Below are 18082 nucleotides of genomic sequence, written 5' to 3'. Positions count from 1 at the left end.
GTCAGTGAAGAGCTTGGCGAGTCACGTGCATGCCCACAGGTTTGTATGTTACGGGATGTGCTCTCCGTCTGTAGGGGATGCTCACCTTGTCCCATGCCCTTGAACAGCTGGCCACTGATCTGGGGCGATCTTTCTCTTCATCCTTTATAAAGTTGGGTGCAATTTTGGTAGATGAAAAATATTTAATAATCCTTCTCCCCTCTTATTGCTGATACAAGCTGGCTTTCATTCTCTGTCGCCAGTCTAAGTTCTCCATATATCACTCTCAAGATAAGCGCTTTCTCCTCTGTATCCTCCGTACCAGCTCACTGTTCTCCTCGAAACTCCAAACCTCTCCTTGCTGTGAGGCCAGTTTCATTGTCTCTCAGAGATATTTATGTTCAAAAGGACCTTGTTGTCTGAAATACACTCTCAGCATCCCGTATGGCTCCTGCTTTTCATCCTCTTTTTTTCTCCTGCTTTCTTCATCCTCCCCTCTCCTTTCACTGTGATACTTCAGCAGTGCCCCATCACAGCCTCTATCTCTTGCTTAGCCAGCCTGGCGTACGTCAGTCCTTTCATCTCTTCTTTTATTGTCCTTATTTTTACTAGACTGAATGTTTAGCACAGCCTTCCCAACTGTATCTTAAAGACCTGCATTGAAGCCCAGCCAGCTTTCTTCAACTCATTTTGCATTCCCTGTAAGCCTGCTCGCCGAAAGGCCAGTGGTTTTGTACAGCTGCCCTTTCTGCAGACCCTCCTCAGCACTTCAGCTCTGCAGGGAATATAATCACTGCATCCTAGATGCTCTTCAATTTCAAGTGTATTTATTACAGCTGCTCAATTTCCTTTAATCTGTCATTTCTCCTTCTCCTCCCCCTACAATTGCCTTCTTTTCACTGAACTATAAGTGCACTGAAGGAGGCTTTTACCTCTGACCCTCGCTGCCCATTCCAGCCCCGTCCCTGCACTGACTCGTGCTGGGTGCCTTGTGCACTGATTATCACTCGTTACCCGTGCGGCTTAACGAATGCGCCGGGCCCTTTGCAAACAAGTGCAAATATCGCAGACAGCACGCTCCCACTGGTGACCCCTTGGGACTAATTGAGGGAGAGAAGACAACACTTTCATGCACAAATTGCCTGTATCATCAGCACCGAGATGGAAGTAAAGTCTGAGAAACTCTCCCAGGCCTGTCTGAGAGAAGGAAACCTTAATGACAGAGAGTGCCCATGTCTGCCAGAATCTTGTAAAACAGCCTACTTCTGGAGGGGTTGAACTATGTTTTTATGTAGAGGATGCGTGTCCCTTCGGTGACAAGGTTGAGCATAAAACTACAAACGTGCCTTCAGAGCTGGAGCTGAAACAGCCAGAGAAGCCCCAGTTGATATGAAAGACATCAACATGCCTTCCTGTATGTTAAGCTGTGTGAGCACACACACCCCCTGAGGTTTAATTGGTGTATTAATGTATTAAAGCACTGACACAAACAAACAGGGACTGCTTTCATAAGCTACAAAATCCTTGAGCACATTGTAATTAGCTGGGCTTGCTAAACCACTTAATAAGCAATAGATAGCATGTGCCTGATGCCCCCGCACCTTGGCTCAGTGGGAAAGACGGGCAAGTGCTCAGATATGAAATGAGTTCAGTTCTTAGGTGAACCCCTAAGAAATACGATTTCATTCCCTGTCATAGGGAGCTTCTGCCCAGGGCAGACACAGCTGGGACAGTGCCAGGGGTCACAGGTTTCTCTGGTCACAGTCCCCATACTTCCCCTGGGGCCCTGTTCCCTGTCTGGCCATGCACTCCCGTGTGCTTCTGCAGGAACTGCATCAGCCTGGGGAAGGCAACACAGGTGCCTCAGTTTCCCTTCCTGAAAATGGCCTCCAAATTAAACCCTTAGCAATTCTTATTGACTATTGATTGCAAAGGCGCTCTAAAAACCTTCAAATAGGACAGATGATACAGAAAAAGGGAAGCAACACAGCAGGACAAAACATCATGTAGACAGCATTTCTCAGCAGATCCCGAAGCTTTACAGACTAACTGTAGATTCATAGGAGTCCTTTCTCCTTTGCAATCCTGACTTCTCAACTCACTACACAACGATTTCACAGGAGCAATCTCACCCCTCAGCCTTGACTGGAAGGGGGCGGGAGGAAATGCATTTCCCTGTGCTTACCCAGGCCTTTTATTTGGGGACCAAATCTGGAACCTGTTGGACTAGAGACTGTATGAAGCTCCCTGAGGATATGCCTGATCCAGTTAGGGAAGAGGAAAGAGCTGCCATGTGCTCCCTCCGTAATCCGGTGGTTCCGAGGCTGCATCTGATGGTTTCCAAGGAAGGGTGGGAAGGGCGGGCACTGGGAGCATGGGGGAGAAAGCAGTCAGACACAGCGGGGGTCTACCTTTTCAAATGTTAGGCTTCTTTCCTTGCAATGTCTCATCTTTTGGGTATTCTGGGGAGGAAATACCTAAAAACTGCTCCTGAGCCAGGTAACTGAGGAGTGTCAAGCATCTGGCAGTATCTGAGCCTCCAGCATGTTGATTTGGATGTGGTATGGTGAGGGGAGCATACTCACATACACTGGTGCTACCTCGACTTTCACCAGCTCACAAAGTGGACCCAAGCAGCGAGAGCCAGGAAATCACCCAAAACACAGCCCAAAAGCTTTCTGCCTAGCGAGTCATTACCAGGACTCATGCTGTCATAGGTGAGACATCTCTAGGGTTACTCATCATCCCTGAACGTGGAATGGGCAGGCAGTGCCTTAATTTTATCCCAAATTCCAGCTTACACCCACAATGACACCACCAATCCACACGCTCCTGCGCAGTCCAGCTGGCTCTCCAGCACCTGACTTAACTTTCCCAGCACATCACCATGCACAACAGCAGCTTTCAGAGAGCGGACAGAGAAGCTCCCTTAAACACCGCCTCCATCCAAGTCCACCACGGGCACTTGCAGCTCTGCAGCTATTCCTACATCCCCACTGGATTCTTCTTTTCATCTTTGTTCTGCCTCCTATTCTAGTGCTGAACCCTAGGCCTGCTGCCTTGGAGCCTCCTCCGAACGCTGCATTCATCCATTTTTAAAGGTGACCTTCCAACTTTAAAGGAAGTTAGCAAGCCTCGCTGTCTTCATTTGCCCTCTCCTTCTTTTCAACCTGCTCTTTATTATGAATTAAAAAGGGGCCTGAAAGGTTTCTCTATTAAAAAATAAAAACTTTAGAAACAGCACATGTTTCCAAATCATTTCTCTCCCAGTTTTTGCAGCAGCCTGCTTGGGTGTCACGGCGCTTGCTCGCTGCAAACTATCAGCTGCCAGCTCTGATGGTGAAACCTCCTTGGGTGCTTGGCTTCCTCCAATCCCCACGGATGCCTGCCACCCCCACCCCACCACTGGCTCCCCCCACCCTGCTGCTGTTGCTGCTGTTGGGCAAAGCAGTGCCCTGAAATGTTCTGGGTGAAAAATAACCTTTGAGGGAGCAGGGGTGGAAGTGGGGTTATTTTTAACTCGGATCATACTAGACACCTGGGTTACACTGTGGCCTCGTAAGCTTTTGTGCTGGCACAAATGAAGAGCAGCAAATAAATGAAGTTCTCTTTATCTCACCTTACTGCCCAGGCTGCATCTTACAAGCCCTGGGGCCGTATAGCAACGGAAAGGGAAGGTGTCTCCAGCCCTTAGCAATAAGAATACGACTCTTGCCAATGAATTGGTCACAGTAACGAAAAAGGCAGTAACAAAGCAACATGATCGTTTCCTGCTGTTGCGGTACAACATTTTGTTATTTAATCGGGACAGGCAGGACCTGAATTTTTACTGCAATACAGCTGAAATAAGAAAGAAAACTATGATTTTATAAAATGAAAGCTCAACTTCCAGCCCTTCTCTTAGACTACAGAATCAAACCAAAAAAACACAAAGAAAAAACAACCAACCAACCAACCTCTCTTCCACCAGTGTTTTCACTTTTTTGACTACAAGTTCTGGTGCTAATCAAACTGATTATGTTGAATATTTCTTTTTGCCAAGAGGTCAGGACACCACAAACCAGTGACATGCAGCCCCGCTGTGGATTTAGTCATCGGCATCAGCCTCCACCCCAGAAACCACAGACATTTTCTGTGCTATGGACGTCTGGCTGCCAGGAACGAGGCTGACACCTACAAATGCATTTCATGTTGACCACCAAGTGACCACAAATGAGCGGGAGCCCTTATTCACAGCTGGCTTGTGCCACACTGAGCCTGGAAGTGCCTGGCTCAGTCAGAAAGCAGCCAGCCTCTCTTTCCAAACCATTCAATTACATTTTCCCCTGCCACTGTTTGCCAGACCCAGTGTTAACCCTTCAACCCTGCTTGACCCCAGAGCATACCTAGGACTCTTTCATTCTCCATCCAAGCCAACGTACCCATGCTTTTCCCGGCAGCCCTGCTGTGCTCTCACACGCTTACTAGGACATACCCTTTACTCCTTTAAAGGCCAACCATCAAGCTGGACAACAAGGGAAGCAGCTGATTAGGTTCTTGCTACAATTATCTACTGAAAGTAGGAGAGTACTTCAGATTTTTAGGAGAAAAGAGGGCTTCCCCCAAAGCAAAGGCAGGATTGCAAGGAGAAGATGCTACCAGGTCAAGATTTAGTACAATAAATAATGGAAGGTTCCTCGCCTCACACCCTCAGCCTTTCCTTAGCTCTGATGCTCCGTTTCATCTTTGGGCTATGAATGATTCATGAAGCCTTAAAATATATATAATCTCTATCTCCTAGAAAAAAGAGTCTTTATTCAGGGGGTTGTGAGGGAGCAGGGAGCAGCATGTGAGATGCCTGCACTTGGGCTGGGATGTCCCTTGGGAAAGGACCCCTGAGGCTCCTCACTTCTTTCCAGACCCAGAAGCTGTTCTGAGCTTGAAGCTCAGATCTGCAGGAGACCCCAGCTCAGTCTCTGTGACACAGGCATGTGCTTGCTGCTGAGGGTCTCAAGAATTGCTTTCTTGAATCACGCCCAGGACCAGCTCAGGGACAGGCTCTTCTCATCCATCCCTGGCAGCCGGAGTGTACAAATACCACCAGTGCACTGCGGGGGACTTAAATCATTTATGCAGGATTACAGATGGGGAAACTGCGGCAAAAACTTACCTCCATGTCACAGCCTAATCCACTGAGGACTTTACCATCCTGACTTCCAGTTCTCTGCCTTGGGCAGTAGATCACATTTAATGATTGTGTCTCGTCCCTTGGAAATCCAACATCACCTTTCCACCATTAATATTTGATTCCTACTGCTCATAGAAACACAAACATACACACATCCCTGCACCATGATCAGCAAACATCTACTTACTTCTCCAGACAAGAACATCACTCCAGGCAATTCCAAGGATGTTACGTCAAAGTAACCTCCTTTCCAACTGAAGAGATGGCCATCCTCTGATTTCTTGTTGGGGAACCTAAGCATGGGCCGGGGTAAGATCTGGTGAAAGCTCCAAGCCCATGAGGATCCGTCCTTACTCAGGAGGGAGCACAGGCAAAAGCACAGGCAAGAGACGGAGAGGCCTCAGACGGGGCAGGCTTGTCAGCAAAGTCCTCTGTGGCTCATGTCCAGCAAGCTATGCGATGCCTCCCTCCCCGTGCTGGCAGGCCAACAGCCCAGGTAGCCAGCAAACCTGAGCTTCACAGTGCCATAAACTAATGGCACAGACATGCCCCAAAAGGTTGAACCATCCTTTCAAGGGATCACCCAAATATATTCCTGTGCAGCCCATTTGTTTTCAGTGGTCCTTTCAGGATCAAAGAGCCAGGTTTCAGTCTATGCTGTATCTACAGCTCATGATCACCGCATTTCCTTGCTCTTTGGAGCCTTAGAGATCTTCTTCCTTAGAATGGACATTGTCGATCCTTACCCATTTAGGTGTACCTGACGATATCTTTTACGCTCAGAAGTCTTCTTTATTTCCTAAGGGTGACTCTGTTTTTTTGGCGAGAGATATTCTCCTTCCCTTGCAAGACTGCTATGGACATCAATCTGCCCATTTTCTTTGAGGCTCAGGCCAGTACCACTGAATCCAGGGAAGGAAATTTGGCACGAGGTTAGATGCTTCACGCATTACAGTCATGCAGAGGAGCTTAAGAACCTACACAGAACAGTACCCAACTCCCAGGAGTCCCCTCTGAGGTTAATAGGATTAAACTGAACTTTCAGTCTAGTCACAGGACAGTATTTTCATCCAAGATGCACTGTCAGGGACTTTGCTGCCTTCTCCTGAAGCCGTGGCTACAGATCTTCCATTGGGATTGAGTGCCAAGTGTTTCATGTGGCAGCAAAAGAGGCGATCCATCTGAAATGCACGCTCTGCTGGCACCAGACAGAAGGGTTAAGGCACACCAGAGCCTTTTTTGCTTATTGCTGATGAAAATGAGAGACTGGTGCCACCATCAAGTAGCCACCCTTGCAGTTCTGTGCTCCTGAGCTTTCTAAAGGAATGAACAGCCATGCCAAACACCTCCCACAGCTCTGCCATACCTGCTGGCACCCTGGCTGCATCCCCCAGCCACCAGCCCTGACCTGGGCTGTCAAACAGGAGCGACGGTGGGGGTTAACCCCAGTCTCCAGCAGCACTTGGCTCTTCTGGATTTTGGCTCTCACACAGTGCCAGATCTGCAGCATTTCCAGCCAGAAGAGCCCCCGCTAGTTCCTGAACAGGGACTGACAGTTTCTCACTGATACTGTCAATGCAGTCAGTTATCCTTTATGCATTTAGAGCAGATCCATCAAAATAATTCCTGCTAGAGGTCTGAATTCAGCATATTACACACAATAGCTCCCTGGAAGAGGAAAAACGACGCTTACCTGTCTTTAAGCGAGTCCTTTCTCAGTCACCTGCAACGTCTGTGCACTGTGAGATGTGATGGCTTTGGAGGACGTGTACCTCTGGAGTCGTTCTAGCAGCGCTGAGTGTATGACTGGAGCTTAAACACTTTTAAACTTGCAACCCCCTCTGGCACCATTTGATGAACAAATGTGTCTCAGGAAACACAAAGCAAACCTGCAGCCACCTTCAGCAGTCTATGGGGGACTGGACCAGGCACTACCAAGGAAGGAGTGACGGTGCACAGCTGCTCCTATCATCCCCAAATATTGCTTGGCACTGATGCAGCAAAACCAAAATGCTCTGTTGATCCAGAATATCTCTAAAATTACCAGGCAACAAGGCCTCATGAGGAAATCTGAGCAGAGGTAGAACTCTTTAGCCTGTCAAGACGAGCTCACGTTGGTGGTGTTTGAAATGTGCATACTGTATTATCATGATGCCACCTTACATCCCCGTTCTTGGCACCAGGGACTGAATCCCGGCAGGACCAGGCCCTGGACACATGCAGAACATCAACTTGCAAGACCATGCACTCCTTCTCTCTTGTGTCAGATGTTGCAATACACTCCACCACCTCACCGGTCTAGTCCACAGACTGCAAAGATCCCTCCCTCCCTCTCCCAATTATCTTAATAAACAGCCTGGACACATCTCTGACTCACTTAAGATAATGATGACCTGGCCATGATTAGCTTATTCAGACATCCTGGCAGTTTACCGAGCCTAATGCGACTCCAGTCTGGCTCTTTCTGACTTCTCATGAGAGGCTGACCTCCAGCAGTGGCTGCACTGCCATCAGCAGATGGAGACCCACATACAGATCAGACACAGGCTGCTCCCAAAATTCAGGCTGGAGCCATGTAGGCTACTTGCTCTGAAAACAAGCTCTTAACTACTCCAAAGGCCTGGGGAACATCAGTTTTTCTTGCCTGCAGACAGACCTGGTGGGGCGGTATCAGTCCCAAGATATGAAACAGAAACACGGGGTTAAGGACAACCCCAAATACCAGATTACTGAAGAACATCTCTGCATATTACATTTCTGGCTGCCTGTCTGAAACATTCACTCACCCAACCTGAGAGCAAAAGCAGCACCAGTCAGCCAGTCACACAACATGAATATTTGAAGCAAACCCTTGGAGGAAAGAGGCCTAGTAGTCTGAAATCATAGGCAAATCCTTACAAAAAGTCAACTCATCTGCAGGAATCGGGCACAGGTCACGAATGACTCACTAACAGCAGAGCATATCATTTAACCAGCGCTTGGAACGAATCCCTCCGCTTTGTAGAGAACAACCAAAATTTATTCCTGCTGATTAGTCAGCAGTTACACTCACAAGTTCAAAATTAATATCAAAGTTCAAATGTAATTGTCTTGTACTTGCACGCTGCTTTACTGCTGGAGAGACCATCATCTTCACTTCGTGAAGGAATCATCCTGCATTTATTTACCGGGGCTGGGAGTGTGGGTTAGGATTTATTCTCCCTCTTAACTTGACAAACTCAAAGCCTGAACTCCACCTCAAAGTGCTGTCTGGCAAAAGCTCAGTTAACACTCTGTTGAATTTCTGTACTGACTTCAGTAAGAACACGCACTTACCACTTCTCTGGAAACCAATTACAAAATCCCAGTAAGGAAGATGGACAAACAACCCCCAAAACTCCAATGGTGCATCCAAGGAGGTGAAATTCAGAACTGAAGAGTGACGTCAGGAGCCGATACAACCAAACCGAGCTCCCAGCAGAAGCAGAAAGGCGTCGTATCTGCACCCCTAAGACATGTGTCTTCCCCACATGTCAGTTTACAAGAAACACAAAGGAAGCCACATTGGGCAAATTAACTTATTTTTACCATTGGGCTACCACTTTTACCATTACCATTACCGTTGTTGTTTAGGGGTCAAGGCAAAGCAGTATCTATGTGATCCCCCCCCCCCGGTGTGGACACAGGGTAGGATGTCCTACAGCCTGCAGCGCACCCCTATGGCACAAGAAGCTCAGGCCAGCGGAGATGTGGGGGGCCAGCGGCTGATGCTCTGTGGCATCAGACCACATGCTGGCACCACCAAGGAGCGTGCCTGTCATGAGGAGAGTGTGTGGGGGAGGACATCGGGGAAACCACAAAAGATACAGGCAAAGCAAAATGCACCACAACAGCAGAGGAAGATACGTTGTTGCTTCACCAGGTAAAGCACCTTTTCCAGCTCTGTGTGTGCCGGTCTCCCGTCACACTCTTTCCCCTTCAAAGCAGCTGTATGCGCTTTCCCAGAGCTTGTTAAACTTTTCTGCCAATTGATCAGGGTCCGCGGGCACTGGTAAATACACAGTTAATAAGGACTCTTTGAATCATTGCATAAATCGCACCAGAAGCGCTTCAAAACAAAGCAAAAATTAAGTCACCCGGCATTGATTTCTTGCATGCTTTCTTCCTGCTGCTCCTCCAAAGTTGTGTTTTTTAGCTTTACTACTGTGTCTAGGCCTCTTTATCCCCTGCTAATACCAGGGCTTAACCGTCAGGGTCTGCAGCTTGTTCTGGGTACAAATCAGAGCAGAGCGGTGATGCACTGCTGCAGTTTGCTGAAACAGCAGAAGCACCTTCCTCTGACTGTCCACAGCTCCTGGGACTTCTGCCCCACTACCCTGGCCACAGACACATGCTGGAAAGGCCAAAGACCTGGTGGTAAAGAAAACTACCACCTTCGAAGAAGCTCCAGCCTCTTGAGAAAGAAGGGTTGACTCCTTAAAAGCACGTCTAAATAAACAAAAGAGCAGCAAAACCGCCAAGACTCATCCTGTGCAACTTGGATAAGCAGCTACAGAGACTCAGTATGCCCCAATCGTGACCTACAGCATCACACACATCAAACACTCGCCTGCAGCAAGTCCAAGCCCAAGGTCCCACCAGGCCACTCATTGTTTCCATCATGCGGAGAGATATTGTGCCAGTATCATACCGTGCCCATCATGCTCATTCCAGGCATGAACTAAAAGAAATGTGACTCCATCTTTTTAAAGTCAAAACACAAGGGAACAAAACTTCTCTGCTTGTTCACATGCAGGCTCCACACTCTACAAGAACCGAGAAGGCAGGGTTATGATTTTCAGGAGGAGCTGATACATACCACTACCTGCACCCTACTAATCCAGTACCCCAAGCTCCTTCAGTAATAAGCTCTGTAAACAGCTCAAGAGCCATTTGAAGCCAGTGTGGGAAGGGAGAGCAAGACTGCAGAATCAACTCACTGTCCAGCTGTCTCAAAGAGCACAGAGCCTTCACGTGGGTGAAGGCAACACAGAGGCAACAGAGGCAACCAAGAAGTAAGCACAAGGAGAAACAAGTGCCCAACCCCTCTGCAATGCATGTCAGAGCCCGCGGGCATAGTTAAGCTATCTCCTTGGGAACTGGCAGCAGCAAAAACATTGTGGGAACTCATAAGTAAGGAATCAGGTGCCCTGAAATACAAAGCAAGGTGGACTGAGGCTGACCATACCAGCAGCCTAAGTAATTGGTTAATCAAGCCCCTGTTTGCAATGTTTCTGGGCTGTGAAACTTCTTCATAACAGACCCTGGAGTAGTGGGGAGGAAAAGGCAGAGCTTCCAACACCCGTTTGTTTCCCACACCTCAAAAAGGAGAGGGAAGTAGGGATGAAACCCGATGCAGCTCGGCTGCCCATCCCATGTGTAAGGTTATATGTCAGGAGACAACCATTTGTCTCAGGCATTGCAGACATCCCTGGAAAGGTAAAGATCTCAGCCATCACCTAATCCTGTGAACCACAGCACCCAATCACTTCTAGAGGCATACTCATTAGAAGGGAATAGCATGCAGAAATTCACTCATAGCATCATTTTGAGACATTTGCTTGAAAGTCATGCCAGGAAGTTATAGGAACAGAAGGATGCTGGAAAACATGTTTCTATTTTGCTCGTCAAAACTCTCACCATGTTTTCTAAGAGAATTCCAGCACCATCCACCAATATCAGCTCAAACACGCCCCCAGCCTCATGCCCACAGTCACCTACAGGTTGGCACAGCAGCTTTAAGTCACATAAATGACATCTCCCATTAACGATACTAAGACACAGCCACTAAGACACATCCTCATGCCAAGCCCCGCACGCTGCAGAGTGGCTCCTCTCTCCTCCTGGAGCAACCGACCGTCCTTACATGAACTCCTGATGAGTAACACGAATGCAGCCCTCGCGTGTACCCCACCACCTCTGCACCACACGCATCCTCGCTAGCTTAATAAAAGGCTAATTGTCCCTGATGAAGAGACAACACCCAACAGGAGAGCAATTTGCACAGCCAAGCAGGGAGACCTGCAGCAACAGCATGTTCTGAAACAAGAGCACTGCAGCCAGAACAATCTTAGTGTCAAGCTCCCTGAGAGATAAGGCTCCTAACAAAACTCCTTCCACTAAGTGTAGAAACTTGTCTTGGCAAATCCTGACACCACCCCCCAGCAGCACTGCCTTGTCCCTGAGAATATGACCATTTTGAGCTACAAAAAACAACAGGTTGTCAACTGAGATCGTCAGCAGCTAGGCTCTCAGGCAAGAAAACATCTTTGTGCCTGATGACAGTGACAGAAGCAAGAGCTACACCTAAGCAATGTTCACGTCACAACTGTAAATCCCACCCTCCACACCCCCCGAAGAAGCAAACAAACCAGACTCCCCACACATGGACCGTCTCATGAAGAAGTAGACTATAGGATGTGTCATTCTGAACGTTTATTTATTTTGTCTTCAAAGAAGAGACCTGATGCAGCTGTTTCGTTAGAAAATAAAGTGTTTATTAAGAAACTAGACATTGAACACCCCTATAGTCTCTGTGAAAAGGGACCGTCCCATTTCCCATTAGCACAGGATGATAGTTATGGCAAGATAAGAATGCTCAAAGATGGAGGAGTCTCATTGACAGAAAATGAGGTAATGATTTACAATAATTAAAAATAAAATAAAATTTAAAAAAAAACATCCTTAGACTTGCTACTTAAAGCCACCAATTGCAAACGGCCATGACTGGCTTTCGTTTTCAGCAGTGAGGAACCAGAGACTTTAATTGGTGTTAAACAAATTGAGACATCGATCACAGTGGGGAGAACTGCTTTAAATTATGCTGTACGGTCCAGAGGATTTCTTCTAAGCAGAGATGGACCTGAGCTGTAAAATTCAACCCTTCCTCTGCTAGGGTGTTTGGATATAGGCTTCTGGTCCAGGCCCACGGATGTATCTCTACGACTGATACACACACTTGAGAGCAGAGTCCCCTGAACAGTGCTAGGGAGAGGAGACAGTTCAGACGGACAAGACATCCCCAGGTCAGGTGGGCGACTTCCAGGAGATGGGGAAATTCAGTTCAGACAAGCACCCAGTGATTCACACGCTTGGCGAAGGTCCTCCTCACTCTGTGAATCTGCAGAATTGAGGTGTCAATAACACACGGCCGCAGGTCCTCTCTGGTGGTGCACCTCTTGCATTTCCAGCTCCGATGCGGGCAGGAAACATTGTTGGGAGTTTTGGTCATAGTTTCTGAAGCCATCCAACCTGAGCCAGGCCTCCTCGTCCTAACGCAGATGCCCCCCTACGGCATGTCCGTTAACTTAAAGCAATCTGCTACCGTTTCTTCTGTACTCTTCTATTGCACTTTACCTTTTTATGCACGTGAACCAGGAGAAGCAGCAAGAGAATGGAATATTCCCAGGGACGTCCCTATGGGAAAGCTGATAATAAAACCTCCTGGCAATCTCCAGGGCGGTTCATGCAGGGCACCCGTAAAAGCAGGATGAAGCAGAACATCCCATTCTGAGGCTTCTGCCCAGTTCTGGCGAAGGGGGGCTGTGACTCTTTCCAGTGGCAGCGACCCTTCAGGGCTGGTGATTTAGAGACATCCCTGATGTGATAAGGTCGTCTCGGGCCACCGAGAAGGCAAGCAAAGCTGAGTGGCTGGTGAGCAAGCTCCTGGTTCAATACTCCTCTCAGAAAAGGATCTGGCCACACCTGAAGCTTTTGGAAGGGTTTTTTTTTCCTCTAGAGAAAATCTGCCTTGCTTATAGGTTATCACTGATATGTGTGAGCAAATCTGTATTTTCCATTCATGTGACGTTCAGAGAGTCCAAGGAAAGCCCTGCAAGTTGCCGTGAGGGCAGCTGGCTTCTCTTGAGGACAGGATCAAAGGGTTTACTTTTCCATCTGAGAGGCTTTGGATGAAGTAAGACAAAAGTGGGATGGGAGAGGGGGAGAGAATATGAATATCGGCCAGAGAACAGGATCGATATTCCTGTTTATGCCAGAGAAGAAGCAACAGAATACTTATTTTTCCTCCCCTTCAGTCAGTCGAGCTGATGGTTCTGGGTACGTGACTGGGTTACAATCAATCTCTAGCTGGGTGGGAATACAGGGGAGAGCTAAAGGGGGCTGGAAAAGGCCCAGCAACTGGGACCTGCGTGCGTCTGATATGCTTTTCCACCTTGCTTACTGCCCTAGTCCTGGCAAGGACACAGACCCTCCTGCGCAATGGATTCTCCATCCATGCAGGAAGTCCAGGCAACTCCTCAGATAAAGCTCATCATTCAAGCAGCAGGGAGAGACCAGAGTACGACAACGATATAGTCAGATCCAATGAGCTGCTCTAACACACACAGACAGACAGACAAACAAAAAAAGCCTCCTAGAATATGTGCACTTCAAAGATAACCACATTCTCTTCCTGTCAGAGAAGTAAGATTTTTTTTTTTCCTTTCCATTATTATTCCTTCCAACATTATTTTCTGTGCAAGAACTGGGAGCGGGGCTGCCTTTGTTCTTACCAAAAGTCTTCGTTCTGCTTTAGTTTCTTCCAGGCTCCCCGCCTCGGCTCGCTCTGGGAGACCTCCCATGGCGGTGCCACGTAAGAGGTGATGGCAGCATTCACTGGGTGTTGCGAAGACACAAGCTTACAAGAAAAACTCCAAGCAGGGAGGACATGACTAAAGATGTCAGTTTGGTTGGCTTGGTTGGTTTTGTTTTGTGTTTTATTTTAAAGCAAAAGTACAATTATTTACTGTGTTATTAGGATGACTCCTTTCAATTGGGTTTTAATTCTCTTTATTTGCTCTCATTGCTGCTGTTGTGCCTTGCAGGAATATTTAACGAACACAGCGACCATTGGAGGAAAAGAACAACCCTGTTATCTGGTGACAGAAAACCACAGTTTCAGTTGGCTTTAACGTGTGTACAGGCAGGGCTGTAGAGTCCTATTAGGAGGAGACCTCAATCCATACAGACCACGCTTACTGCTTCCCACCATTTTGAGGGCACAGCCTATAAACTTGACATCAGAACAGGGACTTTTAAGGAGTTTTTAAAAGCCATGACGTCCTTTGCTGAAATAAACACTGACATCCTCAACATAAATGCCTTGGTTAAGAGGTTTGGAATGTCCAGGGAGGCTTATTGGATTCAACATAATTTCTCTGAAACCTAAAGGGGAAAAAAAAACAGAAAAAAGAAAAAAGCAAAATAAAGTAAACGAAAAAACAAAAAAGAGCAAAACTAGAAAAAAAGAGAGAGATATCGACACACATGTAATTATTAAAAAAGAACCAAATGAATAACCAGCAAACGGCTGCCATTAAATTAAAGCCAAAACTCCCTCTCCGGGCAGGGCTACCTCGCTCCGTCTTTCCATGAAGAACAGGCAATCTTTCTACGTGGTGCGTGCAGGCACAAGTGCTCCGAGGACAAGGGGCATGCAAGCAGTCTGGACGGAAAACCGGGAACAACTCTCTTCCAGAGGTTCCCACTAATCAGGGGTGGAAAAGTCCTAATTCCTACCTAGTCCATCTTTCCCCTAGGCAGGGAGCAAGGAAAATGGAGAATCCTTCCTATCTCTACTTTTCTCTCATGATTTATTTAGTCTGGCTTAACATTTCTGAAGCCAAAGTGTACCACTGCAAGGCTGGGGAGACCTGACTCTCATAACCCCATAGACTTCCTTAGCCCCAGCTGTCCCACCTACACCGAAACCTGCACACTGGAGGCATCTTCTCCTTGCACAATCCCACCTCTTTAAAAGTAATTTGAAAGTTTAGGATTTTCCAGACATATTGGCCAGATGAAAAGGAAAAATAAGTGGAGCAGAGAACATAGGCATGCTCCTTCCTTCAGTCTCAATGAACTTACTGGGCAAATATAACGTTTTCAAGGGCTGTATTAACCATCTCCTCATAATGCCCCTGCCTTGGGATGCCCCAGCCAGGGAAACCCACTACTAGCATGTTGCTAATACAGAAATTATTAGATGTTAATTACTGTTAAAGATTAACATTATTCTCTGAAGCTAAATAAATACAAATATTCAGGACCTGTCAGAGAATAGTTCTCTGGACTGGAGGGAGCAAACCTGTTGTGGAGCACTGGATGGGAGCTCCAGGAGGGAATCCTTCTGCTGAGACATCCAGTCCCCCAGCCCCCTCCTCAAGGTCTGACTGAAGGAAGGCACATACTGGTTCACTCTTAGGACACATCCTGATTTTTAGCCTACATTTCCCTTCTTCCTGACTTGAACTCCTGTTTTCTATCACCTTTTGTGCTAAGACCTGCAAGTTCTTGCAGAAAAGACCTGTGCATTTGCCTTCAGGCGTCAGTTCATCATTTTTTACGTTACTTTCTCAGACACCCATTTGTAACAGTATTTCTACAACTGAGGCCATCCCAACGGACTGGGAGGAGACATGGCAGGAATAGGCACAGGTCATTGAAGGCAGCTGCTAAGACTGCAGTGAAGTTGCTCTTAGCTCAGATCAAGTATGTGGACATAGGAGGCTTCTACGCCAGCTTACCAAAATCCCCAGTACAAATCCACCGAGTTGCCAGGACCAAGACATGCATGGCAGAATCCTGGGGCTTGCTCTAATCTGTCCCAAATTCTCATGGACCCAAAGGGTTTTTCCAAGAAAATTACTGGGATGTCTTGGCTACACAAATTGCCCTAAGGTCTGGAAAACGGTCCTGCTCCTCATACAGTCACAGGATCCTCAACAAATCAGGTAAGTTAGCCCAAGTCTGGCATCACTAGAGCAGCATGGAGCAGCTTGGACTCCCTTGTGAATTGATCTCAATAGGAAAGGTGCTTTCCACTAGCCTAGGAACAGAAAGTTTCTCACACTGAATCTACACCAGCCAGAAGATTTTTTTTTCCTATTTCTTCTATTTTTTTTAATATCTATTTATATTTCTTCCCTGCACTTATTCCATCTGCTCATCAAACGCATGCCTCTCTTGATGAACCTGAGGATGCAGACAAAAGCTGTTTGTTTGCTTTGAAACTGTTTAAACTTGTTTGGGGGAAACTATCTGTTATTCTCAGTGGCCCTGAAGGGCTGATCCACATGGGAGTGTAAGCCAGGCTCAGCTTCAGTTCATGTGTCATAAACAAAATTCATAGGCAAATTCCAAGTGTTGAAATATCATTAGTAGTGAGAAAGAGCCTAGCTCAACTCTAGAGCCAAAGCAGAGTTTAAAGTGCTGATGCTTGGAAATGTGTATGTAAACTAAGTCCATTTCTTATCAGAGTCACTGGGAGACAAATAAACATGGCATCCCTGAATGTCACTATTTATCGTGTTCTGTTTTTCATAATATAAATATTTTTTATGGCTACCGAAGGATAGCTGGGAAAGTCTGTACTCAACAATACCAAGTATCTCCAAGGAGCACTCCTGTCTGCTTTATTTTCTTTGCATTTCTTAGCTCTGCTAAATTAAGGCAATTCCACTTCTGCCGGACCACATCCAACAGACCTAAAAACCCACAGGGGACACACAGCCTCAGCAAAGGGACACATGAAAGATCAGCAAGACTTAAGGCTGGGGACGCCGAGGGCTTTGCTCTTTGTCGTCAGCGCTATGCTGCGAATCCCAGCTGCAGGGATCTCCAGTGACAGCAGGGTCTTTGCAGAATGGGACTGCAGTAGGGGTTACCCCATAACTGACATGGAGCCGCTACTGAGGCACGATGAGGAACGTGGCAGGAGGACAGCCTACGTTTCTGAAGCTTAGGGGCTAAACACACATACCGCTGACTTGGGAAAGCAATGCAGCATCAGTTGTTTTGGCATCCTCTCCTTCTGATTTATTAAAGTCCCCAAAGAATCTGAAAAACAACATGCTTCTCTCCTGACTGGTTTTCTCTCTCCTCGCGGCTGTCTCCCGTATTTTACTGCTACCTTCAACCCCATTCTCTTGTATGGAGCAGAAACCAACAAGGCTCTTGCTAGGTTTATGTCTTCGCTGCCAGATGTGAGATGGATGATGTTCACTGAGATGTCCAGGGTTAAAATGGGTGAATCTCAACAGGTTCAGAGTTTGGATGCTGCTATGACAAATATCATCTTTCTACCATCAAAGCTATTAGCTCCTGAAAAACTAGCTTGGAAATGTCTTAAAGAATGTGGAGGGTTTGGTTTACTTTTTTTTTTCCCCAAAAAAGAAAAGAGAAATAAAAGTGTTCACCTTCTTAGAAGTAGTTAAGAAAATTTTAAAAACAATCCCTTTTATGGAGTTTCACATTTGTCAGTGCTAGCTGGAAAATGGGAGGAAAAATACTATCTTTGACGTTGGTTGTGGATTTGGAGGGAAACTACAATATACAAGCCTGAAAATAGTAATGAGGTAAAAAACCCCACCCTGTAGATTCAAATCAAAAGCATCTCCAAAGACCTACAAAATTGGGAAGTGTCTTACAGATTAACCTTTGTGCTTCTCCCTGTCCTAGTGAGACCACTTTTTAAATTAAAACATGATACTGTCTCTACTAATAGCCATGGTATGGTAGTGGAATAAATGTATGGAGAGTGTTGGAGAATAGGGAAGGAGTAATGAGCTCAGATTTGCTGTGCAGCTCTAACAGCTTGAGATGGAGGCGGCAGATGGGGCATTTCTCTAAGCAGGCTGGAAGGATGTGGTAACGAAAGGACAAGAAAATTGAAGGCAACCGAACCATGCAATCAGTTTTTGTCCTCAACCCTGGCCATCCACTTAGTCCTCCAGAGCTGTCTTGAGTTTCCCAACACCCTGGCTAGTGGGTCTCAGCCACTCTGCCCCATGCACGTACCCAATCCAGCCTACAGACAGTGCTCTGCAAGGAACACCCTTCCTCCACTGACTGAGAGCAAGACCGAGACAACAGACCAGATAATTTCACCTTGCCTTCGCTGTTTGCCTTCTGGTAAAA

At 46.9% G+C, this 18082-nt stretch overlaps 1 protein-coding gene across 5 annotated transcripts in view; it reads right to left on the bottom strand.

The window, feature by feature from the left end:
- NTRK3 (neurotrophic receptor tyrosine kinase 3) overlaps nucleotides 1-18082 on the bottom strand; it is a 224871-nt gene that overhangs the window by 62360 nt on the left and 144429 nt on the right. The window contains exon 13 of one of the 5 annotated variants that reach the window (XM_019471327.1): nucleotides 14211-14329. The exons of the other annotated variants lie outside the window; for them this stretch is intronic. Coding sequence (XP_019326872.1) covers nucleotides 14211-14329 — 119 coding nt within the window. Of the gene's footprint in view, nucleotides 1-14210; nucleotides 14330-18082 lie in introns of those variants that run through there. 5 annotated transcript variants of the gene reach the window in all.

Source organism: Aptenodytes forsteri, unplaced genomic scaffold (genome assembly GCF_000699145.1).
Source record: "Aptenodytes forsteri isolate BGI_AS27 unplaced genomic scaffold, ASM69914v1 Scaffold1, whole genome shotgun sequence".
NCBI lineage: Eukaryota > Metazoa > Chordata > Aves > Sphenisciformes > Spheniscidae > Aptenodytes > Aptenodytes forsteri.
This window is presented reverse-complemented; position numbering and strand designations above follow the sequence as displayed.